Source organism: Balaenoptera ricei, chromosome 20 (assembly GCF_028023285.1).
Source record: "Balaenoptera ricei isolate mBalRic1 chromosome 20, mBalRic1.hap2, whole genome shotgun sequence".
Lineage (NCBI taxonomy): Eukaryota > Metazoa > Chordata > Mammalia > Artiodactyla > Balaenopteridae > Balaenoptera > Balaenoptera ricei.
In genome coordinates this window covers 24,400,486-24,428,460 of record NC_082658.1, presented here as the reverse complement: position 1 = coordinate 24,428,460, position 27,975 = coordinate 24,400,486, and the positions used below count along the sequence as shown (strand labels likewise).

At 53.8% G+C, this 27,975-nt stretch overlaps 2 protein-coding genes and 1 long non-coding RNA gene across 5 annotated transcripts; 1 reads left to right on the top strand and 2 right to left on the bottom strand.

The window, feature by feature from the left end:
• Positions 1–1,712: 1,712 nt before the first annotated feature.
• Positions 1,713–2,992, bottom strand: LOC132355515 (uncharacterized). Its single transcript, XR_009499641.1, has 3 exons — positions 2,829–2,992; positions 2,511–2,554; positions 1,713–2,183 (listed from the first exon to the last, which is right to left on the bottom strand). It is a non-coding gene; the product is annotated as an uncharacterized LOC132355515 (long non-coding RNA).
• Positions 2,993–3,102: 110 nt separating this feature from the next.
• XYLT2 (xylosyltransferase 2) lies at positions 3,103–17,111 on the top strand. Of its 2 annotated transcripts, none has more exons than XM_059907580.1 (11): positions 3,103–3,312; positions 9,834–9,870; positions 10,604–10,779; positions 11,076–11,278; positions 11,725–11,805; positions 12,004–12,220; positions 12,305–12,481; positions 12,752–13,014; positions 13,302–13,497; positions 14,062–14,395; positions 15,931–17,111. In XM_059907580.1, the coding sequence occupies exons 1-11, from the start codon at positions 3,178–3,180 to the stop codon at positions 16,251–16,253; spliced, it is 2,142 nt and encodes a 713-aa protein (XP_059763563.1). In that variant the 5' UTR covers positions 3,103–3,177; the 3' UTR covers positions 16,254–17,111. The 2 variants fall into 2 exon arrangements, with proteins under 2 accessions (XP_059763563.1, XP_059763562.1); XM_059907579.1 differs by having other exon boundaries at positions 3,104–3,312; positions 9,834–10,323.
• Positions 17,112–22,989: 5,878 nt separating this feature from the next.
• On the bottom strand, positions 22,990–27,965 carry MRPL27 (mitochondrial ribosomal protein L27). 2 transcript variants are annotated; one of them, XM_059906988.1, is made up of 4 exons: positions 27,889–27,965; positions 25,659–25,790; positions 25,177–25,244; positions 22,990–23,404 (listed from the first exon to the last, which is right to left on the bottom strand). In XM_059906988.1, the coding sequence occupies exons 1-4, from the start codon at positions 27,926–27,928 to the stop codon at positions 23,198–23,200; spliced, it is 447 nt and encodes a 148-aa protein (XP_059762971.1). In that variant the 5' UTR covers positions 27,929–27,965; the 3' UTR covers positions 22,990–23,197. The 2 variants fall into 2 exon arrangements, with proteins under 2 accessions (XP_059762971.1, XP_059762970.1); XM_059906987.1 differs by having other exon boundaries at positions 27,811–27,928.
• Positions 27,966–27,975: the final 10 nt, after the last annotated feature.

Here is a 27,975-nt window from a genome sequence, read left to right as displayed (position 1 = left end):
TATACCTCAATAACCAATTTATTCTACTTTTTTAATTTTTAATTTTTTAATTTTTTTGGCTGCACTGCGTGGCTTGTGGAATCTTAGTTCCCTGGGCCCCCCCTGCAGTGAAAACATGGAGTCCTAACCACTGGACCACCAGGGAATTCCCAATAACCAACTCATTTTAAAAAATAGTAAAATCTAAGTGGGTACTGATAGAGTGACAGGGAATAAGTGCTAAGTCAGGACTCCACACCTCTGCCTCATACCATACACACAAAAAATTTCAGATGGATTAAAGACTTAAATGTAAGATGTAAAATAAATATAGTAGGAGAAAATATATGAGACCATATACCTCATCAAGGATCAGGGAGCTCTACCTAACCAGAAGAGAAAATGAGAAGACATAAAACAAGAGGAACATAATTGATTCCAAAAAAAGTTTTAAATTTTTAAAAGACCTTAAAAAGTCAAAATGCCGTGATAAATTGAAGAAAACTTTCAATTTCAAAAGGATGAAAAAAAGTCTTAAAATTGATAAGAAAAAGACAAATAATGCAATAGCAATAGATAAACTCATGAAGATTATGAAGAGGCAATTCTGGGAAAAGAAAACCCAGTCAGGAAACCAACTGAGACACTCTCCAGCAGAAAATCACAAATTGAAAACCAAGGCATTCACTTCTCACCTATCAGATTAGCAGAAATGCAACAGTGGTAACTGCTGTTGGAAGGGATGCAGGAGAACCATACTCTCATACATTGCTGTCAGAAAAGTTGAATTGTCTTTGAAAACACAATCTGGCAATAGCTATTAACATTTAAAATTCCCCTTTCCCCAGTAATCCCATTCCTGGGAAACTCTACAACAGAAATGAACACATTAATGCATAGGGATAAGGGTCAAACCACATTATTATAGCCTTGTGGTAGTCACAAAAACTGGAAACCAAGTGAATGCCCATTCAAGAAAGGAGTGGCATATTATGCAGCCATTAAAAAAGAATGGGTTAGACCTGTCCCATCCATTCTGGGGGAATTTCTACTATGTGTTTATGTTCAAGGGAGAAAAGCAAGATACAAAGTGTATGTAAATAAAAAACCCGTGTGTGTGTGTGTGTGTGTGTGTGTGAAAATTGTTACAAAGGTGGAAGGAAGGAAGGAAAGAAGGGAGGTAGGAAGGAAGCCAGACTGTTAACATGGAGGAGAAGGGGAGAGAAATACTTAAAAGTAAGTTTCTATATTTAAAAACCATGTGTGTAATGTGATGCCGTCCATGCAAAATCTATACACATAAAGAGATGGGGAAAGGATCATCACCAAAATATTAATGATGATTATCTCAGGGAGTGGGATTGCAGGTGACTTTTTCTTTTTTCCTTATTTTTTCCCTATGTTTTAAATGTTATATAATGAGTATAGATTATTTATACAATCAGTGGAAAATAAAGTTATTTTCATTGTTGGGTACAGGGGAGTATGGGCAGGTAGACAGTCCCTAGGGGACCTGATTTAATGACACACAAGGTCAATATTTAATTAACATATCAATTGCTGGCATGCCAACTGATGTTTTCCAAAATCTTGAAGTGTAGTTTCTCTTAAGTAGCCAAACTGTCATCTGAAACATTGTTTATAATTCTCCCACTTAACTAATGCTGAGGAATAGAATGATTACAAATACCAAAGGGGCAGGAGATGATTAAAGGAGGTTTTATTTAAGTGCCATCAAATAACTGCATCTCCTGTACTCATCACAGCTTAGAATTTCCTCATCAAGCTTATCTCTAGGCAACTTCCAAACCCTTTTATCATCACTTTCAAGCTTTTTCTTTTCTCTTTTTTTTTTTTAACCATTTTTTTCCAGACGTCTGTGTAGTGATTCTTAACATCTTCATTATAAATTTTCAACCTTCGCTTTGCTCTTCTTATTGCTTCCTTCTCACGGAGCTTGGCTTCACTGCTGGGGATGCCCCTGGCTATGCTGGGCACTGCTCTCCCTCTTCTCCCCTTCCCTCTCTCAGTAGACCTGCCAGGTTCAGGGGAGGGCTGCAGGGGTTCAGGCCTCGTCTATGTGGTGCTTGAATACACCAGCCTCTCCAAAAATGTTAGGATCAATTGATGGAACAGGAAGTTGGGCTTCATTTGATCTTTCTTTCGCAACATTTATTGAGCATTGCTGGGTGTCCATTGCCGGCCTAAGGATTCAAAGGTGAAGAAGGCATGATTCCAGAGAAATCACAACCAGATATGCAGACAGTGCTGAGTAAGCACTTGGGAGGATGCCACCGATGGGAAGGGGGAGAGGAGCAGGGGAGCAACTGCTAGGGCTGGGCACAGCGAACGGCACGCGCAAAAGTCTGGTGGTTCTCCAAGTGTGTTCCCAGACTAGTAGCATCTGCATTACCTGGGCACTTGTTGAAAATTCTAATTCTCGGGCCCCACTCTTGACCCACCAAGCAGAAACTCTGAGAGTAGGGACCAGCAATCTGTTTTATCAAGGCCTGCGGGTGATTCTGACATACCCTAGAGTTCGGTAACCACGGCTCTAGTTGAGGTCTGAGGATGCCTAGGATAAGAGAGAGAAGAGAGAGGAAACAAGGCTTTGTGAAGCGCCTCAGATGCCAGTCAAAGGAGTTAGACTTTGCCCCGTAGGTGAGGCCTCCATGGTTTTCAAGCAGGGCTTGTGGCACTTAGACAATCTCTCCCAACTCGGCGTTTCTGGGAGCTCTAGCATTCTCTGCTTGCACGAGGGCGGAGAGCCAGCTGATCTCTGCGGGGCTGAGTCCCCCACCCCTACCCCCGACCCCAGGCGGCGAGCCAGAGAGAGGTCGGCTGCAGACCTCTCTGCACACTGGTTCCATGGGCTTGCCGTCCAGGAGGAGGTGAGCACACGCAGAAGCTGGGGCACTGACCAAGACGGGGAAGGGACCACCCGGGAAGCGGACCCGGCGCGAAAGGCCCGCAGTCCGCCCGACGCGCTGGGCAGCGGAGGCCCACCGCTCTGTAGGCCCAGGCTCCGCCCCTGGCCCACAGGGCGCAGCGTTTCGGGCCTGCGGGCCCCGCCCCCGCCCCGCCCCGGCGCGCGCCAGGCGCTCCTTGCTTGGGGGAAGCCGGCTCGGCCCGAGCCCGTGCGCGCGCCCGCGGCCGGGTTGCAGGGCTGGGCGCGCGCCCCTCGGCCCGGGCAGGAAGATGGTGGCGAGCGTGCGGGTGCAGAAGCTTGTGCGGCGCTACAAGCTGGCGATTGCCACGGCGCTGGCCATTCTGCTGCTGCAGGGCCTGGTGGTGTGGAGCTTCAGCGTCCTGGAGGACGACGAGCCGGGCGAGGTGCTACGACGGCCGGGCGGGCAGGCGGGCAGGCCGGGCGCGGGGGCGCGCGGGGTCCTGGCGGGGATGCGGGCGGCCCCGGCCGGGGAAGTGGGGCACGGGCCGCTTGCGTGTCGCGCGCGGGCGGCCGCCTGGGTCGGGGCCTCGGACCCCTGGAGCCCGGTTCCCAGGCGGGCCCGGGGGCCTACGCGCGGCGGCTGTGCGTGACCCGGAGGACCGGGCCGCGGGCCGGCAGGGGCCCGGGGCGGAAGGAGCGGGTCTTGGTGGGGTGGTCTGCAGCCCGGGGAGCAGTGAAGGTCAGGCGCGGGTGCGGGGGGAGCGGGGCCGGGAGGCGGGGCTGGGCCCGAGCTTGCTCGGAGGTGGGGAGCCCCAGGACAAACTTTCTGAAGTTGGGAGGGGGCGGGAGTGTGCGCGCCGTGGTCGGAGGACCGGGGCCGAGGGACCCCGGGCAACCGCGCCCAGCAGCCCCTCAGGGGCAGTAGCCAGTGAAGAAGTGGAGCCTGGGGGTGGAACTCAGTGTGGCAACTGAGGAGAGAGGGAGTGACCCCGAGGGAGAGAACTGGAGTGTCCCTGAGACGTGGCTTCCTCAGCCAAGGGTCTGAAGAACCTGCATGGGTCTTCAGGAGAGGATGGCAGGGGAATTGAGCTGGTGAGGGGGCCTCAGGACATTAGGGAATTGGGGACTCGCCCCCTCTGACTCTAAGGGAATGGGGACAGCAGCAGCTGGTTTAGCAGAACCCCAGGCCCTGGAGCAGGGGCAAACCCCATCTTGCTTAATCCCCAGGTCCTTGCTCTGAGGGTCTCACTCACTCTTGGCTGATGTGGTTTCAGCTGGAGGCCCAGACATGTCTTCCCCAGTGTGGTCAGGAGGGTCCAGTGGTGTCTGAGACCATCCTGGAAGGTTGGAGAGGATAGGCCAAACCCTGGCCCTAAGCTGTGGGCCAGATGACAGGGCTTCCCTGCCCCCACCCCTTGGTTCTGGTGCCTCTAGGGCTCTGAGCCAGACACTCTGCTTGCCCCGTCCTCTTGGGCCTCTCCACCTGGCAGGGTGAAGGCCAAGGGAGCCCTGATGTCCTCCTCCCCTTCCTGCATATGGGCGGTCTGGAAGGCCTGGTGTGGAGACTGGGAGAATTGCTGCTTTTGCCTTTTTTTGGGAGAACCAAGAGACTCGGATGGTGAAGGGAGCTGGGACAGAGTCACATGAGACCATAACTCCAAAAGGAGCTGAGGTTGGGGTTGGGGGAGGCTGGCTCTGTGACATCCGAAGGGCGTGAGCTTGTTCTTTGTGGTCCAGTAAGTAGCAGGAAGGGGAAGAGAGTGTATGAAGATTTTTTGGGCAGATGAGACATTCTAAGATGGAGAGGGCTGCCAAGGAGTTAGGGAGCCCTCTGACCCTGGAATATGTGAGCAGAGGCCAGTGAGCACTTTGGGGAGGGGCATGGCAAAGCATCAGAGGCTTCCCAGAAACAAATCTCTGGATGGGATGAGAGATTGTCCAGGCCTCAAGGTCCCTGCTGCCCTGCCTCCAGCCTGGGGTGGAGAACTGGTGCAGTAGAGTGCTTAGGATCCTGCCTCCGCACCTCCTCCTCCAGCTTCCTAGCAGAACCTGATAGGGGAATCCCTGGACTAGAATGGGAAAAAGATCCTTGATGACCTAAAGGCTGTGTAGTCCAAGCAGCCATTGGGGCTTGGACCCCTTCAGCAGCCACCTCAGTTGGACCATCCCACTTCACCATCCTATGTCCTATTCCAGCGCTGCTACTGGTAAGTGGTGTGACCACTGGCAAATCGCCTAACCTCTTTTGCATCCTCATCAGTATCCGCGCCCCAAGGATGGGGGCAATAATAGCACCTCTCTCGTTGGGTGATGCCTGTGAAGTATTTGCAGGAGTTGCTGGCCCATGCTAAATCATCAGTAAATAACTCTTATTATTATTTCAATACTGCACAGTGGTAACAGGGATTCATTCATTCAGTCAGTCAGTCATTCATTCAACAAATATTTATTAAGTCCTCCTTCATACCAGGCACTGTGCTAATACTGGGGATACAGAAATAAATATACCAGACGAGGTCTCGGCCCTCGTGGGCAGACAAGGAGAGACTGACAGTGAAAAGGAAACTCAATAACAAGAGGGCTGGTTTAGATAGGTGGTTGGGGAAGGCTTCTGCAGGAATGGGCCTGTGAGTTGAAAGACCCAGTCAGCCTGGGGAAGAGGTAGGCAGAGTTCAGGCAGAAGGCCCTGAGGAGAATGGGCTTAGCTGGGTGCCTTCAAGGAATGGAAAGGAGGGTATGGTGCGATCCCTGGAAGAAGGTTCAAGAGTTAGTCCAGGGCACATCCTAGAGCCCGCAGTAAGGGGCTGGGGTTTTATTCTAAGTGGCTCTAAACTAAAGGGGTCTAAGCAGCGATGGGTGAGATGTGCATTTAAGAGGAACACTCTGCCCATCTGTGAGGGCTAGACTGGAGACCAGAGATGACCATTAACATCCAAAGAGCCATTTTATGGTTTTCAAAGCTTTCACAAACATTGTCTCACCGCTTACTTTAAACGCAGTCTGAGAAGTCCAAAGTGGTGGGGTGTGGGATAAGCATTGCTGTATTCTCTGTCTCCATGGCCCAGAGAAGGATTCCAAGGAGAAGCTGCAGAGCCAGGAAATGGCAGAGAACTTTGAATTCCTCCTCAGTGGGGAGAGGGGGCCTCGGAGGCCAGACTTCCTCCAGGCAGGTGTCTTAGGGCCAGTCCCCATCCTCAGTAATTAGAGGGGACTCTGACCTCAGGGGTGACTGGGGGCAGCTCCTCTAGGGGCACAAATATGGGACCTGCTGCTGCACATATAAACACTCTTGGGGTGTTTATATGTGGTGGGGGCTGGCCGACCACCAGGAGCCCCCCTCCCAGTTCCTCACTGCTGCCTTCTGGTCCCCCAGCCCCCTCTGGGATTGTCCTTCTCAGGGTCAGCCAGCTCCCTGCTGCAGTGCAGGGCACCAACATGCCCATCTCTTCCCACATCCTATCCTCCACCACAGCGGGCCTGGCCCTGTGCCCTGCCCTCCTGACCAGCTTCCTCACTCGCTGATTCTGACTTCCATCTTGAGAGCCCACAGCTCCTCTGCCATCTCCACCCACCTAAGCGTGAGAATGTCTTCCTCTGCCCGCTGTGTGGCCAGGTCCGACATCACCAGGCTGATGTATGCTCAGTTCAGTGGGGCTGCAGCCACTTTTCCTGAGGGCTTTCCAGTCCAGGGTGCCCTCCCCAATGTGGGTAACAGATTGGGATCTGCTGGTTCCTCCCCACCTGCCCTCGCCTTTGCAGATATCTCTTCTCAGATGGAGATAGACACCCCTGGCTCTCACTGGGCACCTCCCAAGAGGGCTGGTTGGGTGCCAGGCACAGAAGGCTGGGGTGCCAGGGTAGGGGTGGGGCCCTGGCCCTAAGGCACTTGCCGTGCTCTGACAGAGGAGGAGAGGGAGGTCCTAGGGAGGGGAGGGACAGGGAAAATTCAAACCGATGGTCCAAAGTATCTGAAGGCCTTTGCTTCTCTCCTGACTTCACGTTTGACTCTTTCCTATTCTCCTTCCATTAATAATAATAGTAAGGATGACAGCATTTACTGAATGCTGAGCCTATGCCAAGAGCTTTTCATTCATTCACTCATTCATAAATTCATTCATTCAACAAATATTTATTGAGGGAATTCCCTGGCGGTCCAGTGGTTAGGACTCTGCACTTCCACTGCTGAGGGCACAGGTTTCATCCCTGGTAGGGGAACTAGGATCCCACAAGCTGCACGGCGCTGCCAAAAATTTTTTAAAAAGAAAATATACATATATATATATCGTGTCTCCCATTGCCAGACATTCTTCTGGGCTCTAGGAATACATCACTGAACAAAACCACAAAAAGCTTTGTCCTCGTGGACATTACATTCTTGTAACGGGAGAGACATAGAATAACACAATATACATTTATACATGTAAATACATTATAGGATGAGAGAAGGTAATAAGTGCTATGGGAGAAACAAAGTGGAGGCTGAGGGAGAGCTGGAGTTGTAAATACAGTGGACAGGGGGGGCCTTCCGGAGAAGATGCCACCTGAGCAAGGAATTGGAGGCAGGGGCTGTGGGGACATCTAGGGGAGAGCATTCCAGGCACAGGGGACAGTGAATGCCAGGTGGGATGGAGAGACGTGGAGAAGGCCATTAAGGCTGGAGGAGAGTGAGCCTGAGGAGAGGGTAGTAGGTGAGGTCAGAGGAGGGAGGAGCAGAGGCGGGGGAGCCAGACACAGCTCACATCGCCTTTGTAGGTTCATGGGCTTTGTCCTCAGAGGGGGAACTGTGGGTGGTTTCAAGCAGAGGAGTGGGGAGATGGGACTTGTTTTAAAGGAAACACTGGCTGCTGTGATGAGAGTGGACCCTAGGAAACCAGAGTAAGAGCAGGGCTTCCAGGCAGGGGTGGTAATGATGGAGGCAGTGAGAAGTGGTCAAATTCTGGATGTGCTTTGAAGGGAGCCCCAACAGGAGGTACTGATGGTGGAGTGTGAGGGAAACAAGAGTCGAAGTGACGCCCCTAAGTTTTTGGCCTGAGAGACTTGAAGGATGGAGAGGTCATTAACTGATATGGGGAAGACTGAAGAAGGAGCCTATCGGGGGAAGATCAGGAGTTCGCTTTTGGATTTGTGGGTTGATAGGTCTGTCAAGCTCCCAAGGGAGGCATCAAGAAGGCTGACATTTAGACATTTGAAGGTTCAAGGGAGCGCTCCAGAACAGAGAGAGAAATCTGGGAGTGGATGGAGTTAGGAGACTGAATGAGGTCACCTGGGGACCTAGGACAAGGCAAGGCCCCAGGGTGGCCTTGGGAGATAAGGAAGGGTCGGCCAAGAAGACTGATAAGGAGTGGCCACGGAGGCCACACCAGGGAAACACCAGGAGGGCATCCTGGAAGCTGAGGGAGGAGGGTGCTTCAGAGGCTGTGGGCCAGTGAGTCATGCTGCTGGAAGGCCAGGCCAGAAGAGGACTTGCACAGAGAGTGTTGAGAGAGGAAGGGGACAGCTGGTGGCGCCAGCTCTTTCTAGCTGCACTATCTCATGCTCTATCTCATTGGACACTCACACTTCCCTCCTGTATTTTAAAGCTGAGGGAACCTGCTCAGAGAAGGTAGGTAACTGTGGGGGAGTGGCAGAGCTGGGCAGGGAGCTCTGGTGACTTCAGAGTAGTCACACAGTGCCTTTCACTCCTCCATCCTTTCCGTGTTTCATCCACCTGACACCAACCAGACATCCTATGTGCCAGCTACTCCGCCGGGCACTGGGGTAATGGGGCTGAAATGACAGCCTCTCCCCAAGGAGTTGGTTGGGTAGAAGAACGTCCCACCCTGGAGCAAATGGGATGGCTTCACACAAGGAGACTCAGGGCTGGATCTTGAAAGATGGATGGGATTTGGTCAGGCAGGGAAGTTGGGGGGGGGGGCGTCACAAAAGGGGAACAGGGAGAGCTGGGAAGAGGGTGGGTATACACACTTTCAAGTGTGACCGGACCGTTAGGGAAGTGCCTGGGTTTGAGAAGAGGCTGTAGGAGCCAGGAAGCAGGGGTGGAGATACTGAGGCGCAGCACTCAGCTTTCCCTTCGAGAGAGACCCTGCCACAAGGAGCAGTGAGTTGCCAGCCTGCAGCTGCAGGTGCCTTCAGGCTCTGCCTCAGCCGTCCAGCCATGGCCAGGCACCTCCTGGGCCACCCCCAGCAGTGGTACCACGGCTCCCATCTCTAGGCTGTCTTTGCCCTGGAGCTTCCCACTAGATGGGAAGCCGAGCTGTCGTCTCAAGCTCTTCCTTCCCCCTCTTTGCACAGATGTCAGGCCGGCTTGGCTATCTGAAGGCTTTCCCTGCTGCTTCCTGCTCCTGCTTCCTCATCATCCAGGGGTGACCCCCCACCCCCCAGTGAATCTCTTGCACTCTGACTCTCTCTTGGTCTCTGCTTCCCAGAGAACCTGACCAGTAATGGGGTCTCAGATTTCACCTCTTCCCTCCCCACCAGGCAAGACCCCTTTGCTCTGTTGTGGCCTCAGCACTCCCACGCAGTAATACTGTAGTCAGTAGAATGCTTTCCTTCTGAAGAGCACCGTCTCTTCCCAGTCAGGCCCGGGTGGGAGTGCTAGGTGGACACTCTTGTCTGCAGGGTCTTTGCATGTTTCTCTTATGATATATGTGGATATTCATTTTCATAGTTGCTGAAAAAGAAAGTGGTATCTGAATCCAAAGCACAAAAGAGATTCAGTGCCCTGTGATCTGTGTGATCGTGGGGACGTGGGTGCGATGGTGCCTTGCGGGAGGGCGACATTTCCTCCGCTGGCTGGTCAGGGAGGCCTCCCAGCAGAAGTGCTGTTTGTGCAGAGTCCTCAGGCAAACAGTGCTTTTCTAGATCAAGGGTGGCAGGGGCTTCTAGGCCTGAGGCCCAGCAGGAAGCTGAAGGAGCTGGAGGAGAGTGACTGTCCCAGTGACTTGTGTCTGCCTATCTTTTACAGAAAGGAAGGCAGAAGAAGCCACGGCCGCTAGACCCCGGTGAGGGCTCCAAGGACACAGACAGTTCAGCTGGGCGGCGGGGCGGCGCGGGCAGAAAGCATGGGCGCTGGCGGGGCCGTGCTGAGAGCCCCGGCATGCCCGTGGCCAAGGTGGTACGGGCAGTAACCAGCCGGCACAGAATCAGCCGGCGGATCCCCCCCACCCCGCCCCCAGAGGCCCCAGGCCGCCAGAACCTGAGTGGGGCAGCGGCCGGGGAGGCGCTGGTTGGGGTGGCTGGCTTCCCACATGGAGACACAGGGAGTGTGGAGGGCGCCCCCCAGCCCACAGACAACAGCTTCACACCCAAGTGCGAGATCGTGGGCAAGGACGCTCTGTCTGCACTGGCCCGGGCCAGCTCCAAGCAGTGCCAGCAGGAGATTGCCAACGTGGTGTGCCTGCACCAGGCCGGGAGCCTCATGCCCAAGGCTGTGCCCCGGCACTGCCAGCGGCCTGGTAAGAGACAGGCATGGGCAGAGAGGTGGCAGCCCGGGAGGGGGCATGGCGTGGATCCTCACCTCCATTTCTCAGGGATGAAAGCTCAGAGGGGCTCACCTTGCTGCCCAAGTTGGGTGACGAGTGCACTAAGTGGCAGAGGTGGAGCTGGGGCCTAGGAGCAGCGGGCTCTAAGTGCAGGGTTCCTCCTTTGGAAGGCAGGCAGCCCCCTCTTCCCGTCTTGCCTCCACCCTGTGACCTGGGGCCAGACCTTACCGATGCCCCTGTTCTCTGCTCTCAGGGAAGATGAGCCCCGGCATCCAGTGGGACGACGTTCAGGCCCAGCAGCCCGCGGATGGCCCCCCAGTACGAATCGCCTACATGCTGGTGGTCCATGGCCGCGCCGTCCGCCAGCTGAAGCGTCTCCTCAAGGCTGTCTACCACGAGCAGCACTTCTTCTATATCCACGTGGACAAGGTACCTACTGTGGCCGGGGAGACCAAGGGCATCTGAGCAAGTAGAGCAGAGACTCAGAAGGTCATAGACAGACAGTGTCTCAGACCTGCTCGGGTGCCCAGAGGTAGGGGAACAGGATGGGGGAGCAGCCAGCACCAGGTGACATGGCTGCTTCAGAGCTGGAGCCCTGGCCTGTGCTCTCTCCATTCTGTGACACTTGTACTGTGCTCTGGGGTGGGGCGGAGTGGGAAGGTTGTCATGCTGGGGGTCCATCTTCCACTGCTGAGTTTCCACCACCACCTGCCCACTTCCCACAGCGCTCCAACTACCTGCACCGAGAGGTGGTAGAGCTGGCCCGGCAGTATGATAACGTGCGGGTGACGCCCTGGCGCATGGTCACCATCTGGGGCGGGGCCAGCCTGCTGAGGATGTATCTGCGGAGCATGCAGGACCTGCTGGAGGTGCCCGACTGGGCCTGGGACTTCTTCATCAACCTCAGTGCCACTGACTACCCGACCAGGTGTGGGGTGGTGCTATGAGCCCTGAAGATGGGAGGGGGGCACGTCAAGGCACTCGGGGTTCAAGGGTCCTGATGGACTCCTTCCCTCCCCCAAGCCTCATTCTGGGATCTGCATAGCTCAGGCGTGGTCCCTTGGCCCCAGCAATGTTTTAGGGGAGGAGTTGGTGAAAGATGATGTGAGGATTGAGAGTGACAAGAGATGGGGAGGAGGAGGAGCCAGAGGTCTGTACTGGGGGTCATGGGTCAGACAGCAAGGGGTGGAAGAAGGATGGGGAGGTCTTCCTCAGGGGCCTCAGATGCCCACCACCCCAGAGCATCAACCTGGAGTAGGTCACTTGGTCAGGACGACTCTCGGTGAGAAAGGAAGGGGCCAAGGAGTAAAGTCACTCTGGGCCAGTGACTGAGCCACTGTCACACACACTACCCACATCCCATTTCCTCTCCAGGACCAATGAGGAGCTGGTAGCTTTCCTGTCCAAGAACCGGGACAAGAATTTCCTCAAGTCGCATGGCCGGGACAACTCCAGGTGAGGGGGTGGAGGAGGAGGCCCTGGTCCTGGGGTCTTGCCACAAGCCCTCCCACACAGGGGGGCTCTGTGGCCCCAGCCTTGGGTTGCAAAACCTCCAAACCAATCACAGATTAAGGAGCGCTAGTTCCTGGAAGGATGAGAGCCTGGATCCCACCCTGCAAAACCCTCAGCCACGGGCCCATCTGCCTGCCACAGGTTCATCAAGAAACAGGGCCTGGACCGGCTCTTCCATGAGTGCGATTCGCACATGTGGCGTCTGGGCGAGCGGCAGATCCCAGCGGGCATCGTGGTGGATGGCGGCTCTGACTGGTTCGTGCTAACGCGCAGCTTTGTGGAGTATGTGGTGTACACAGACGACCCGCTTGTGGCCCAGCTACGTCAGTTCTACACGTACACGCTGCTCCCAGCCGAGGTGGGTGACCGGGCCCGCACCCAGGCCAAGAGGGCGCGTGGTGGGTGCCCCAGCTCACCCTCCACCCTGCCCTGCCACCCGCAGTCCTTCTTCCACACGGTGCTGGAGAACAGCCCAGCCTGCGAGAGCCTCGTGGACAACAACCTGCGGGTCACCAACTGGAACCGCAAGCTGGGCTGCAAGTGCCAGTACAAGCACATCGTGGACTGGTGCGGCTGCTCCCCCAACGACTTCAAGCCACAGGACTTCCTGCGGCTGCAGGTGCTTCCCTGTGACCCCCAATCTCTGCCCCGTGATAGGGCCTCACCCCAGCTTTCGCCAGGTGCTTTCCAGTCAGAAATGATCCAAGGTGGTCCAAGCAGAGAATCGGGGGGCCCCTCGCTGGGAGCAGCCCTCAGGGGTCGGGGGCTACACTGGCAGCAGGAAAGGCCCTGGGAGGCTGATCTCCAGGCAGTGCCGGGAAGGGCGCCTCCCCTGCTGTGCTCTCTGGGACCTCCAGACCCCTTCACCCTCCTTCCCTCTTCGCTCCAGCAAGTCTCCAGACCCACCTTCTTCGCCAGGAAGTTTGAGTCGACTGTGAACCAGGAGGTACTGGAAATCCTGGACTTCCACCTATATGGCAGCTACCCCCCCGGCACTCCAGCCCTCAAGGCCTACTGGGAGAACACCTATGACGTGGCCGATGGCCCCAGTGGGCTCAGTGATGTCATGCTCACTGCTTACACCGCTTTCGCCCGCCTCAGCCTGCGCCACGCCGCCACCGCTGCGTCCCCACAGGCCAGCCCACTCTGCAGGTGAGACCTCCTTCTGACATTTTGCAGACCCCCAGTGTGTAGTGCCTTACGAGGAGGCCAATCAGAAAGAGACAGCCCCTGCCGCCAGGGAGCCCCCAGTCTGAGGCAGGGAAAAATGCAAACAAAACAAAGGCGGCAAAAGCCAGGCACATAGGCTCTGTGGGTATGAGATCTGGGGCAAAGAAAGCACCTGGGGATGGGACACCCCAGCGCCCCCTCCCTGGGACTCCAGGCCAAGTCAGGTGTGCTGATGGCATCTCCCTTTCTCCCTGCTGGAACCTTCTTAGGTTTGAGCCCAGGGGCTTGCCGACCAGCGTGCACCTGTATTTCTATGACGACCATTTCCAGGGCTACTTGGTGACGCAGGCGGTGCAGCCCTCAGCCCAGGGGCCGGCAGAGACGCTTGAGATGTGGCTGATGCCCCAGGGGTCGCTGAAGCTGTTGGGGCGCAGTGACCAGGCCAGCCGGCTCCAGAGTTTGGAGGTGGGACAGGTCCTCCCCTTGCTTTCTCCTGTCCCCCAGCAAGACTCGGGGTAGTGGGGAGAGAGGGACAGACACTAAGGGAGGGCTAAGGACTGGGTTAGGCCTTTCAGAAATGGATTCACGGGTCCTCTTTCCCAGTGATGGCAGCCTTGGGATGCACAGAGGACATGCAGTCAGCAGGGAGGGGACTTTGGTTCCACTACAATGCAAGCCCAGTCTTCTAAACTCCAGGGATTCTCTGCTAAAGGGACTTGGACATTCCATTCGGGCCAGAAGATTAGGCTTCTGAGTGTCTCCTTAGCGCGGGGATGGTCTCTGGGCAGGGCTTCGAACCTCATCTCTGCCTTACTGCCCCCAAAACTTCAGAGCAGGTCAGAACAGGAGCCTAGAACGAATCTCAGAGCTTAGTAAAGAAATCCTAGTCTGAGCCCATCATTTTGCAGAGAGGGAAACTGAGGACCAGAAAGAGACAGTGACTGGCCTGAGGTCACACAGGAATTAGAGGTAGCAGCAGGTAGAGAGGACTTTACCTCGGCTCCTGCCCAGCTGCCTCCTTTCCTACAGGTTGGCACCGAGTGGGACCCCAAAGAGCGTCTTTTCCGGAACTTTGGGGGGTTGCTGGGGCCGCTGGACGAGCCTGTGGCCATGCAGCGCTGGGCCCGAGGCCCCAACCTCACAGCCACTGTGGTGTGGATCGATCCCACCTATGTGGTGGCTACATCTTACGACATCGTGGTAGACGCGGAAACCGAGGTCACGCAGTACAAGCCCCCACTGAGCCGGCCCCTGCGGCCAGGGGCCTGGACTGTTCGACTGCTTCATTTCTGGGAACCCCTGGGTGAGACCCGCTTCCTCGTGCTGCCCTTGACCTTCAACCGCAAACTACCTCTCAGGAAAGGTAAGGATCTAGTTTCCAAATGATGCCCAGGAGCCAGGCCGAATAGGATTTGCCAGACAGGTGACCCCAAGAAGCTGACCATCAGAGTAGGGGAAGGGGACGGGTTGTGGCCTTGATCATTCATCGGTAAGCATCCCAGGGCCTTGCACTGTGGTATGGTGCTTTGGAGTTAGGCAGACTTGGCTCTTGAACACAGCTCTGACACTTTAATTAGGCTTTTATCCTTGGCAAATTACTTGGCCTTCCTGAGCCTCAGTCTTATTACATGTAAAGTAAGAGTAATACAACTGTTAGAGGCCTCCTGGGTGCATGGAACACAGATCCACTCAAACTAGCTCCAGTGAAAAAGGGGAAATTATTGGAAAAATGCAGGGCTCTCCCCCACAGAACCTAGGAAATGACTCAGGTCCCAATGGGACCCAGAGGTGCTTTCTGTCTCTCTGGGGCCACCTTGTCCCTCATCCTGTGCTCTGTGTATCAGCCTCAGGTTCTGGTTTCTCAGTATATTGATACATGGCCTCTCAGTACAACAGAGACTGACCAGGGTCTCTTGGTCTACAGGTTCCACATTCTTAGGACAGCAAATCTGATTGGCCATCCTCCCAGTCCATCGGTAGCCAGGTGGGCAGGGTCACATGGCCCTCCACCCACTTGGCTGAGGATAAGAGAGCAGACTCTGAACACAGGCATAGGCTGCAGGCTCCTGCAAGGGGGCCCTAGTACAAGTAACTACCCCCTGGGAGATATTAGGAATGAGTATGTGGGTAAAAGTGGCTGGTATATAGTAGGCGCTCAATAAGTAGGTAGATGTTTCCTTCTTCCAGCCACATCCTATCACAGAGAAGGTGGGTCAGAGCAGAGGTAACCCAGAGGAGGACGGGGTGCAAGGGTGGGGCAGCGGCTGGGGCGGATCAGAACAGGCAAGCTGTGCCCTGCTCTCCTAGGACTCATAGCCTGATGGAGGAGACGGGGCGGGAGAGGCAAGCTTGACAGCAGGAGGGTATTGGAGCTGAGCCTTGAAGGAGCTGGATTTTTATAGACAGAGAGAAGGGTATTCTAAACTGAGGGAACAAAGTTAGCAGGTGTCTGGTGCGTGAGGGGAACAGAGGGTGGAGGGTAGTAAGATGCCAGGGGGTGGTGGGAAGGAAGGCTGGCAAAGTAAGCAGGGCGCCACAGCTGGAGAGCCTGAGTACTAGGCTTCTGAGGGCTCTGGGAACCACTAGAGGTGGTTGAGAAGGGGCATGGGTGACACAAACCAGACCATTACCAGAAAGTAACCTTACTTTCTAAGGTGCCTTGAACCCACTGTTTTATTTAATCCTCAAGTCAGGAATTCAGGGATTACTGTCTTGATTTTATAAAACTAAGTTTTACAGGCACAGAAAATTCTGTGGATTAGCCCAAAGTCACTCAGCAAGATGCGACTCAGTGGTAGAGTTGGGACAGGAACTGGGGTGCCCAGACCTGACTCCCAGGGTCTGGCCTTCATGGAATCATTTGGGCGGGGCATGCTTACTCCTGCTCTATACCCCCAGATGATGCCAGCTGGCTGCACGCTGGGCCGCCCCACAACGAGTATATGGAGCAGAGTTTCCAGGGACTCAGCGGCATCCTGAACCTGCCTCAGCCAGAGCCCGCAGAGGAGGCTGCCCGGCTGCATGCGGAGCTCACGGGCCCTGCGCTGGAGGCCTGGACAGATGGGGAACTAGGTGGCTTCTGGTCTGTGGCCGGACTGTGTGCCATGGGCCCCTCTACCTGTTCCTCCCTGGAGCTCTGCAGACTGACCAGCTGGAGCTCTCTATTCCCTGACCCCAAATCAGAGCTGGGGCCTGTCAAAGCAGATGGACGACTCAGGTAGCAGGGTCCCGGCCAGCGCCTCCGGAAGACCCAGGGAATTGCACCTTACAGACGATGGAGGGATGTCCCCTTCATATGCAAGAACCAGAGGCCCAGGCAGTACACCTGTGTCAGCCATCAAGAACCTGTAGACGGCAGGGAAGGTGGGCTTAGTATTTACCACCGCAAATGGCTCTGCTGGGGACCAGGATGTTGGCAGGAACATGGGGCGAAGGGCTCCAGCTTCCACAGGCCACTCTTCCTCACCTTCCCCTCTAATTTTTTTTTTTTTTTTTTTAAGAAAAATGGGTAGTGGGGGGATGAACTGGAAACAAAAGATGTGCAATAGGGCTCGGAGCAGCCCCAGGAAGTGGGCCATGGCTCTGGGGAGCAGGGGCCTGACGAGCCCATCTGCTGCTGCTCTGGAGGAGGCTGGGCCTGCCTCGCTCTCCAGGGCCTCATCCCCCAGCCTTGGCCTGTGCTGCTCACTGCTGAGGCTCTGCAGGGGTCCAAGTGCTATGCCAGGCTCTGAGGCCTGGAGAACAGGTGATTTAGGGGAGCACTGCAGAGCTGGAATCTAATGGGTCAGCCTCTCCTCTTGTAGCCAGGGGACCATAGAAAAGGGGGTGGGGTTGGCTCTAGGGCTTTCCAGCATCCCCTGCCCCTTGATGGGAAAGCAGGGCACCAGGGCCTACTGAGACCATTGCGGAGTCTCCCAGGTACCCAGAACTGCAAGCAGGGCCTGGGGCGAGCCCTCCTGAGCAGCATGGGAAGAAGACTCTGCCAGGGCTCTCAGAAGAACCTGGAGTAGCATTGTGCCTGAAGCTCAGTGTGAAGTCTGAAATATGCAACAGAAGAAATATATCTCTATCTCTCTCAACTGAGCCTCTGTGTTTTTCCTCCTGGGTGTCAGAGAGCCATCACTGTTAGGCCCTCTTCTCCTAAAAGTCTTGGCTGGTACTTTGGCAGAAGGTGGAGGTCTCATTCCCCCAGAGTGGGAACAGTTTAGAATCCATCAAAGAGCTAGAAGGGACACAAGAACCCATCTAATCCAGATCCCTCTTTTTCTGAGGGGTAAACAGGCCCAGAGAGGCTCAGAGACTTCCTCATTGTCACCCAGTGGGCCAGCAGGAGACAGTTCTTCAGAGTCCTGACCCGGCACTTCCTCCCTTGCTGCCAGGCCAAGGCAGAGGCTTGCTTCTCCGTCTTTGGAGTCACCAGGGCCCATCCCAGAAGCCCTCGCTGTTTCCTGCCCGGTTCTGAGTTACGGGGCAGCCTCAAGAAGGAGGCAATCCCAGCCAGGGCCTGGTAGTTACCATTGCCCCATTTACGAGCAGGAGCAGTGCTGGCGTGGGTTCCTAGCCGCTGCCTTAGGACCTGGGAGGGCCACGTTGGAAAGGTTTGTCCAGCCTCCCTCCATTTCTCAAGGCCTTTCTCCCCTCCCACTTTTCCGCCGTTGTCAGCCATGGCTCAGTATCAGTCCTTCACACCTTACTTAATGTGGGAGCAAAGGTAAAGGTTTCTCAGACCTTTAAAGTCACCCTATCAGCCAGTCACGCTGGCCCGGTCAGCTCAGCTTGGGAAACAAAGGGCTCAGTTCCAGCCCAGGCTGCCATGTGTCAAGTTTTTCAAGTTGCCAGGAGAGGGCACCCCTGACCACCAGTGGCAGCGTTGGGGTTTCGGTTTGTTCAGCCACTGTGCTGACCTTGCATGGAGTATCTCATTTAATCCTCACAGCCCTTTGAGGCAGGCAATTTTATTATTTTCCTTTAGCACACCAGGAAACTGAAATGATGAACCCAAAGTCAAAGCTGTTAGTTGGTGGCTGCAGGCTTCAGGTGGAGGCAGGAGGACTCCACGCCACTCTCACTACGTTCTCCTGCTCTCCTAAGGCAGGTAACGAGGAAGGAGCTAACAGCAAGCACTCCAAGGAAATAGTGTTTGGGTTCAGCAAGCACTCCAAGGAAATAGTGTTTGGGTTCAAGGGCTGAGATGATTGCTTTTTTCTGGCTCCTATTTTATAGAACATCTGAAGTTCTAATCTGGCTCTCTAAAAGTTTTTTGTTTTGTTTTACATCAGCCTTTAGATCGATTAAAAAAAAATTAATAACTGGGTTTAGCATATCAGGCACAGGCAGTAAATAGAGCATTTAGACTCTGGTGACTAAGGATTCACAGACCAGCCAGCAGGTTTAACCCAGGCTGTGGCTATGCTGTTGTTGGGCTAGCACGACTGTTTCCAAAGTCTTATTTTTGGAACTTAGGTGGGACATGCCCTCTGTTTCAGCCCCTGCCACTCCCATCCTATTATACCAGGTCCCAGTCACCTGCTGTGACCATTTTGAGCTTAGCCCAGTGGATGGGGATCCAGACTGAGGGTTCTGAGTTAATTGCTCTGAGGTGGCAACCCAACACTGGTGTGGGTTCAGAGCTCCCTCAGGCAATTCTAATTTGCAGGCTGGCAGGAAAACTAAAGTCCAGCCCCAGCCCCACTGCTCTGGCTGGTTTGTCTTGGCCCCATGAGTTAGAAGCAACGTGGGACCAGGAGTAGGCTTCACGACTCCATCCTCTTCCCTGTCCAGGTCCTGAGGCAAGTGTGAGTGCAGCTACTCGGACTGAATTCCTGGCTGACAGTGTCCCCTACCCTCATCTCTCTTTAGGGTTAGCTCAACCTGGAGGCTTGAGCTTTTTGAGGCTTTGAAATCCTCCCATGGCTGGGCCCCTGGGGTCAAAACCGGGATAACAGCCAGGCGGAAGTGGGGTGGGGGCAGGGGGCCTGGGCCCCCAGAGCTGCCCAAGAATTCCTTTGGAGGGAGGGGAAGAGCCTGGGGAGAGAGGCTTTTGTATTTTGTGCCTGGTTTCCAGGACAACCAGGGACACCTCAGTTCCGTTAGAGATGGGAGCAAAGACCAGAGGACAGTTGGCACTCGGAGTCCTGTCACCTGGGAGCCCCCCTGGCTGTCTTCTGGGTTTAGCAGAAGCCTAGCCTGTTCCCGCCAACCCCTTCTCCTGCAGGTTGTTGAGGGACCCTCGTGGCTGCCAGGCCTGCAGAGTGGAGTGCCATCTGTGGGACACTAGGTCCTGGCATGGTACTGGCCAGGACAAGCAGGGGCAGAAGCTGAGAATCTGGAGAGCTGCTCACAGATACCATGGCTCTGAATGAAGCTGCTCCTCTGGGCCAGGGATCCTGGGTTGAGGGTTGGCCCTGTGGGGATGGTGGGTGGGGCCGGCAGAGGGGGTGGGAGCCCCTCCTGTGGCTGTCTTCAAGGTCATTTAAGGCCACTGCCCTTTCTTGGCACCGCTCTGCCACTGCTGTTCCCTGTGCAGAGATCACCGCAGAGAACAGCCTCCTAGACATAGTTGTGGCCACTGGTGAGTACCCACTGCTGTCCCAAGTTCAGAGTTGGGGCAGATGCACACTTGGCTCCTCACCAGAGGCCAGAAGTCCAGCTTCTTCATCTATAGGGTCACCTAAAGCAAGCCACTTGGGGAGAATGCTGTGTTTGGCTGGTATATGAACCCTGAGGTCCCTTCCCTGCTGTGTTCTATGATGCTACAGTCTACGATAGCAGAACAGAGTCTGGGCACCAGGAGTCTGACTTCAGACTCGAGTCCTCCCTCCCCTGCCTCCTCAGATCCAGTTTCTAAGGGTGTCTGCCCCGCCACAAGCTCCTTCTCCTCCCTGAGTCTGTCCCTCTGTAAACTCCCTTACACACATCACTCCTTCCCTGGGCTGAAGGAAGATAGGATATAGCTGCTCTGTCCTCCCTCACAAATCTCTGCCACAGGGAATTGATGCAGCAGCAAAAAGGGAGCTCCCTGCCCCCGTTTCTCCTGCATGTCAAGCTGATACTAGTCCCAGCCAGGTCATTCCTGCTCAACTTCTGGAGTGGAATTTCAGTCTGGGGAGGTGAGATGGGTCTGTGCCTGCCAGGCCCAGGCTGAACCTCTGATGCCTGGTGCCTCTGGGGGGAGGAGAGTTTCATGCTGGTTTTTATCATGGCCATCCTGTTGTGCTGCTGTACCAGCGAAGCCCCAGTGCTGCCACGTCCTCTGCTCTCTGCTCAGTATGGAAGGGGCCTTTGGATCTACTCTATGGACCCGCAGCTTCCAGTCTGGGTTCCCTCTGGACCAAGGAAGTAGTGTGGAAAGGGTGAGCAACATCCTGGCCAGCCTCCTCTCTGGCCATTGTGAAACAGGACCCAGTACTGGGAGCTGCTGGTGAAGACAATGGTCTTCCCAGCTCTCCAAGCAAGGCCCACAAGCTCCTAGCTCCCAGGGGAAAGCCCAGAGCCAACTTCTGTGGGTGGTGACTACCGTACTGTCAGTCCTCTTCCCAGGGACGGGGTACCACATGGGATGCTGGGTACAAAAAGCAAAAGAAATCTTCAGACCTGCAGCCTCCCCAGGCTCCAACCCCAACTCTGAGCACCAGACAGAGGATGGAGAGGTGGGGACAGAAGGTGTTCTCTGACTCTCCCACAAGGGTCATCAGAGCTGGCTGCCAGATTGTGAAAGAATGAGCTAGTGGCCAGAAAGGGGTGGAATTTCTTTATACCCGAGTGCATTTCAGAAATGCTAAGGGTCTGGGCTTTGTGCCTTGGACTGGTGGAGGGAGAGAACAAGATGGGGAGAGGAGGACATGGGGACAAGAAAGGTTTGGGTTCTGCTCTCTTGCTCGCTGACCCTAAACCCTGAGCTTCACTCTGAGTCATCCTTCATGATCCCCAGGACTGCCCCTCTCCCTGCTTCAGCACCATGGGATGCCCCACCGAGGTCCAGGCAGTGGAAAGGTGCTGAGAGTCCCAGGGGATGCGGGTGAGGGAGGACCGTGGGGGAGAGGTGTGTGCCAGGGCCTAGTGTGGCTAGGGGAAGAAGGCGAGGAAGCCTAGAGAGACTCCTTGGAGAGAAGTCTGTGTGGTACCCTGATCTTAGGCTCATCCTGGTGGAAAGGGTCCAGACGGAAGCTGGAGAACAGCTGCACAAGCCTGCCTGGCTCCCTTAGTCACAGGGCTATCCCCAGGGGGGTGAGGTATTGTGTGGGGCTACGCAGCAGCCGCCAGCTATCCCTATGGGAGCCAGCTTGCCTGCCCAGCTATGAAAGTGCTCAAAAGAAGGACCGGCGGCAGCAGATGCACCAGCTGACTGCACAGCGCTTCTGGCTCTGGGCCTGCAGAGAGGTAGGTGAATGTTCAGCCCTCCCAGCCTTGAGTGGGAGAACTGAGTTTTTTTCCTTATTACTTTTTTTACTGTATGTAAATGCCTAATCAGAGCCTCTGGGACAAGGAAAGGACTACGGATGGCGAGCCCCAGGATTTGGCTAGAGGCCTCACTTCACCTCTTTGGGTAGAGGAAAGGATGGCAGACCCCAGTCCAGGGAAGCGATTTAGACTGGGCAGAAGAGCTTCCATGGAACCAACAGCTCTAAGATTCAACTTGTCTCCAGGAAGGACCATCACTGGGGGAGAGGACACACAGAAAGCAAAGTCCAAAGAAAGAGCATGGGGGGGGGGGGATGGGGGGGGGTTGTGTGTAAGGGAATGGGTAATGTCTTCGCTCTACCTCTCCCAGCTGCCATCCAGCTATGAGGAGGCCCTAAGGTCACTGCCTGCACTACCACCCAACCATGGCTCTGCTCACCCACCCCAGGAAGCAGCCACCTGCCTGCTCAGGGAAACACTATAGGAGGGAACACGCTCTTCCATCTTGCCCTTTCCGCCTTCTCCAGGGGACTGGCGGGGACTGGCGGGGACTGGCAGGGACAGCGCTTAGCCTATGGAGACGCTTCCAACAATCTCCCCGAGCTGGGCCTTGGTATAAGACCCTACGGGAAGGAAGCCAAAGTGCACCTCAACAAACCCTGGGCCACCTTTGCAGGAGGTGGGAAATCTGGGGCCATGCCCTGAGAATCAAGGTGACAAATTCAAGGCAGACCTCCATAATTAGACTTCTCTGCCCTCAACCCCTGGAGCTCCTGCTTTCAGGGCAAAGAAGAGTGCTTGGGAGGAAGGCACTAACTCTGTAAGCCCTCTCTGGGGCTGCAGCCAGCATCGCCTACCTCCAACAGCCAGGATGTCTGTCCACTCCTGCTGAGACTTCCTTCCTCGCCCTTGCACTCGAAGCCAAGCTTCTAAAGGTCTTGGGTTGACAATGAAGGCCTGCCCCCAGCCCACTCTAGGCCCAGACTGAGTACTCCTGAAGCCAGATTCTTTGCTGCAGTTTACGGTTTGAGATAAACCAAGAATCGGGAAAGAATGCGAGCTAGGTGTCTCCCTGGGTAACAGGAAGAAGCCCATCTGTCACCCATTCTGCCTCATCATTGGAAGGACCCTGGTATTCCAGGCCAGATGGGGCCTCTCTGCTCTGGACCCACAGAGGCAGGAAGGGGTCTGCCATGTGGCCATTTCTGGGGCTGTCGCCCCAGCTCCCTCTGAATGTGGCTCCAAGAGAGGAACATGACGACGCTGGCTTCCTCTATTGGCCCCTTGGTCGCCCCCCGCCCACTCTTCCCCAGCGACTTCTGTGGGATCCAGGAGGGGAAGGAGCAGGAACACCCTCAAGCACAAGCACTCCTCTTCCTTCCCCTTTGGGGGATGGTGCTAAAGGGATCCCCTCCTCAAAATGAAGTCCCCTCTTCTCATTTCCTCACTCTGACAGGCCTCTTTCCTGCTTTGAGGCTCCCCCTTATGTGCACCTGAGAACATGGGTAACAGATCAGTAAGCCACTCCATCCCAGTTTGTCCCCAAATAGCAGAGACTCACGACTCCAGCTAACTTTATTTTTGGCCCCAGGTCAGGTCTCCCAAAGGGCTTCCCAGCCAGTCACTTCATAGTCTCCTGCAGTCACCACCAAGCAGACTTCTTCCTTGGGAGGCCTTGTCGTCACTCCAACCCTTGATGACGTCTGGTACCACCCTCTCCTGTCACCTGGGCTCCAGTCTCTGTCCAAAGGCCTCAACCAGGAGGTCAAAGCATAGCTACCAGTTTGAAGGTGCCCTCAGGCTTGGCAGGAACCACGTGGACAAAAGTCTTGTAGAGCACAGCCCCCTCGGGCAGCCTGGTGACCAGATCCACAGCCTCCGAGTTGCTGGGACTGGGCACGTAGACCTCCTTAGTGTAGCGGACTATCCCCTCCTCCAGAGCATACAGGTACTTCTTCTTCCCCAGCCCCACCTGCAACACACAGACCTGGTCAGCTGGACAGTCAGGGGGCCCATCCCAGGGCTCTAGGATAGACTCTTCACAAGGATTCAGGCCCTGGGGCCAAAGGGGAGGATTCAGAAAGCTCCATCTCAGGTTCCCTTTCCCACTGCTTGGTAATTACTCCATCACAAAGGCGGGAAAAGAAAACTCCAACAGCCAATCCTGGTGGTTACTCAGTTCCTGAGGGCTGATACCCGGACCCATATCTGTGCAGCTGGCCAGAGGCTACACTGGATAGATGCCCAAACCAGGCCCAGGAAAATGTCACTGCTCCTGGGAGTTTGCTTCACTGAGGCTTAACACAACACTAGTTTGACATACATTTTCATCTATATGGTGATCTATAAAGTTTAGGCTCAAAGCTATATGGATAATGCATACGCTAATTAAACAAAATGATATCAGCTAATACTTATGTCACGCTTACTGTGTGTAAGCACTGTTCCAAGCCCTATTATATACATTAACTCACTTGATTCTCACCTTGTGAAGTAGGTACTATCGCTAACCCTGATGTTCAGGTGAGAAATATGAGCAAAGAGATTAAATAAACTGTGTATTATATATTTATTTTCTTTATTTTTTTTAAACTATACATATCATAGCTTTTTTCTTTTAGAACTTGAGATTGCATGTGTGGCAATTTTTACACAGCATTATTCAATATCTCTCTGATTAAAAGAACAGACTGGTTCAAATCCCAGCACTACTACTTACTATTGTGTGATCTGGGCAAGTTAATTTACTTCACTGTATCTCACTTTTTTCATCTGCAAAATGGAGATAAATATTAACTATTTCATAGGGTCATCTTGAGGATTAAATGAGTTAATAATCAGAAAGAGCTTAGAATACTGCCCAGGTCACAACATATTAGCTTTTATTATTGTTGTCATTATTTTATTAAGTCTGAAGAATTAACACAGCCACATACTGAATGTCTCGAGTTCTAAAAAAATATTGTACTACACATACAATCAATTCACATACAAATTAGCATTTTTGAAATAATTATAGGTTACTATCAGTCTTTCTGTGCCTACTAAAATTGCCAAAAAAGAGGTAAGAAGGCAGGAGGAAACTGATTACAGAGGAAACTAATATTTTAAATAATGTAAAGAATATAGTATAGATCTGTGTTAAAGAACTTTCCTACCTCAGCAAGTAATACCAACTTGCTGAAACTGAAATCCCTGCCTGGTATGGACCTAATTTCTGGCCCACAAACTGAATTCTATTTTATTAAATTCAAGTTATCTTTCAGCCATCTAGTAATAACTTTAATCAAAGGAGGAATTCTTAAAAATAAGGAAAAAAATGAATAAATTGAAATTAGTTTCCCAAGATTAAAAAAATATCTTAAATCACTAGAAATATCTTCTTCCAAGAACTGGGGGTTAGAAAGGAGACCCCAGAGAACCAAGCTAATGCTATTACCAAAGCGAAAAAGTGATTTGGGAGTCAAGCAGACCTGGTTCAAATCCCAGCTCTGTCACTACCCACCCCGCCTTCTAAGTTTCTGGCATCCTACCTGTAAAACAGAGATGACACCTACCTACCCTAGGGATGGGGGTAAGGATGAAATGAGATAATGCAGGCCCAGGAATCAGCATGACACCTGGCATTTGGTAAGCACCCAATAACTGCAACTGTTATAATTACTATGCTCAGGAGCACGGAGAGGTGAAGAAAAAACGGCGGGGGGGTGGGGGTGGGGGTGGGTGGGACACAGAGCAACTCACATGGGCACCTGGGTGCCAGCGGAAGTGGCGCTGAGTCGCAAGGATGTTGCCAGCATGAACATAGTGACCTAGAAGAGAAGTCCATAGGTGTGCTACCTTTGGGCCCCCACGATGAGGCAACACAGCGAACTGCTAAGAAACCACGGCAGCCCTCGCTTTCCTGGCCCAAATGCTACATACCAACCTCTAAGCCTGCCCCTGGATAAGACCAACTCCCGGTCTGACACAATGAGCCCCCTGTCCCCCACCCGGCAGCCTCCTCTGCAGTCGCATGGCCAAGGTTCCCACCTATCTGCTCTTCCTCACCCCCTCCACCCTGCCTCAGGTCTTATCTGTTTCTTTAATTTGGAACTAAATGTTCTGGTGAGCAAAATGGAGAGTACAGGACAGGGCACTTGTGTGGTTTGCCCGCTCTTCAAAGGAACGCCGGGACAGCAGGGTAGGGTGCTAAGTGGAAAGTGGAAGCCAGGCCACATCCTTACCCTCCATTCTCTTGATGCCAAAGCGTTTGCCTGGTGACTTTCCACCGAGGTTCTTAGAGCTGCCACCTGTCTTTTTGGATGCATATCTGACGGCAAAAGCTGTAGCCTGAGGGGGGCTCAGCAGGGCTGTAACTGCAGAGAGAACAGAAATGTTGTTCAAACAGAGCAGCTCCCCATCAGACTCCTTCTCTGCCTCAATGGGTCACTTGCTAAGCTGAGAGGTGGCAGGGGGCAGTGTCAGGGGAGGTGAGGAAGGTGTGTGAGCAGAAATGCCACTTGACTTCGTGGGTTGTCAGGGAGTGTCTGAGGTCCTTGGTCTTCCCCCACGACAGGGGATAAGTCATTCTTGTATTGTCCATGGTGTAAGCACTACATGAGCTGTCTGTGTGTGGCCTAGGGTTGAGGGGAGGGAGTAAAATATTAATGGAAAAAAAATAAACACCATGTGCCCTTGGTCCTGACACATCCAGTCCTATTGAAGGGAAACAAAACCACAGAAACAGAAGCCAGCAAGAGGACACCACAGAGCTGCCTGTTTCAGCCTCACTCACCATTATGCCCTCAAGGCTCAATGCACTGTGGAGGGGCCAGACCGCAGAGCCCAGCAACGGGACACCCAGAGAGAGGCTCCTGCTTTGACCTCACCCACCACCTTCTTAGCCATCACCCATCCACTGCACATCAGATACTTGTAAACAAAAAGGGCAGCTTCTGTGAGGGTGACTCCCACAGGCTCCTGTCCATTCCAGAAGGCTGGACCCTTCCTTTGTTCGGCAAGTCCATCAAGCACAGGTCCAACCAAGAAGACTGACACCCTGCCCTTGTTAATCTGACCTCTCCATACTCATTCCAAACTGCTCAATGGCATTTATTTTAAAAAGGAAAGTGAACTAAAATTCATACTGACCAGGATGGAAGCCCTGTGCTATATGACAAGCCCAGGAATGGCAGTCCCGGCATTCAGGTCTCCAGATACAGCTATGGTTAATCAGGGTCATGCCAGAGTCTTTAGAGAAGGCTTGTGGGTCCTGGAGTCTATAAGTTCAGAGTTCCTAAAACCTAGGTTTCTGAAGTTTTAATGAGAACAGAGACTAGCTGGGGCAAAGGACCAGAGATAAGGACTTCGAGAGACAACATGTTAAATGGCCAGCACCAGGATCTACCTACCTTTAAACACCTATTCATTTATTCACTCAATTTCAGGAACTGGACTTTGCTTTACCTAACTTATCTCACTCACGAATCTTTGCCCTTCACCCTATTCCCCATCCTCCTCAAAGTAAATGATGCTACCACTTACACAGTTGCTCAGGCAGAAATCAAAGAGTCACTGCAGATTCCTTCCCTTTGCTGATCTCACATATCCAGTTCACCAGTAAGCTCTGTGGATCCTATTTCCAAAACGGATTTCAAATCCTCCCATTGCCCTCCAAAGTTCACTGACACTAACATCCTGACTAAATCATCTCTCCTCAGGGCTACTATTACTGCTTCCCATCTGGTTTCCTCATTTCCACTCCTACTCCCTTTAAATTCACACAAGAGCAATAGTTTGCTTCTCAAAATGGAAAATTGGGTCAAGTCATTCTCTTGCCCCTCACTCTCTTACAAAGCCAGGCCTCCTGTCATCCTTTAGGTCTTAACTTACATGTTACCTCCTCAGAGGGCTTCCCTGACCACCCAACCTAAAAAAAAGACACAGACACATTTTTCCCTTTCTGTCACAGTAGTTGCAACAATTCACAACTATTTTATTTACGTGCTTATGTACTGGCTTATCTATTAGAAGTAACCGTCCTGGGGGTAGAGACTATGTCTTCATCTTCTCTGCTGAGATCCTCAACACCTACCACAGTGTCTGGCACAAAGACCTCAATCTGCTGAATGAATAGATTAACTTTTTGAGCGCCTATGTGCCAAAAGCAGTAACCCATTTTTGTAGATAATGGGATCCAAACAAACCTAGACAGGGGAAGCGGAGAACCGTCACCCACCCCTAGGGAAGCTGTATTTGCACGCCTGGCAGGGAAAGGTCACGTGCTCCGCGCCCTAGGTGTCACACGACCAGCGACTACCGCCCCTCAAACCTCGTGGGCCCCACACACTCCCCCCAGTCCCCTCCCGCCCGCAGGGTCATCCGTGGGGGAACGACCTCCAAGCCCCCAGATCCCTGCAAGGTCTCCACTCCGCCTCCACCCCTCGCCCGGCGACTGCCACGGCGTCCGTTTACCAGCTGTCCGCGTCCTCAGCGCCAGCACCGCTAACGCCATGTTGGCCTCACACTCGCTTCCGGTCTGAGAAATCTGCTTCCGCTACC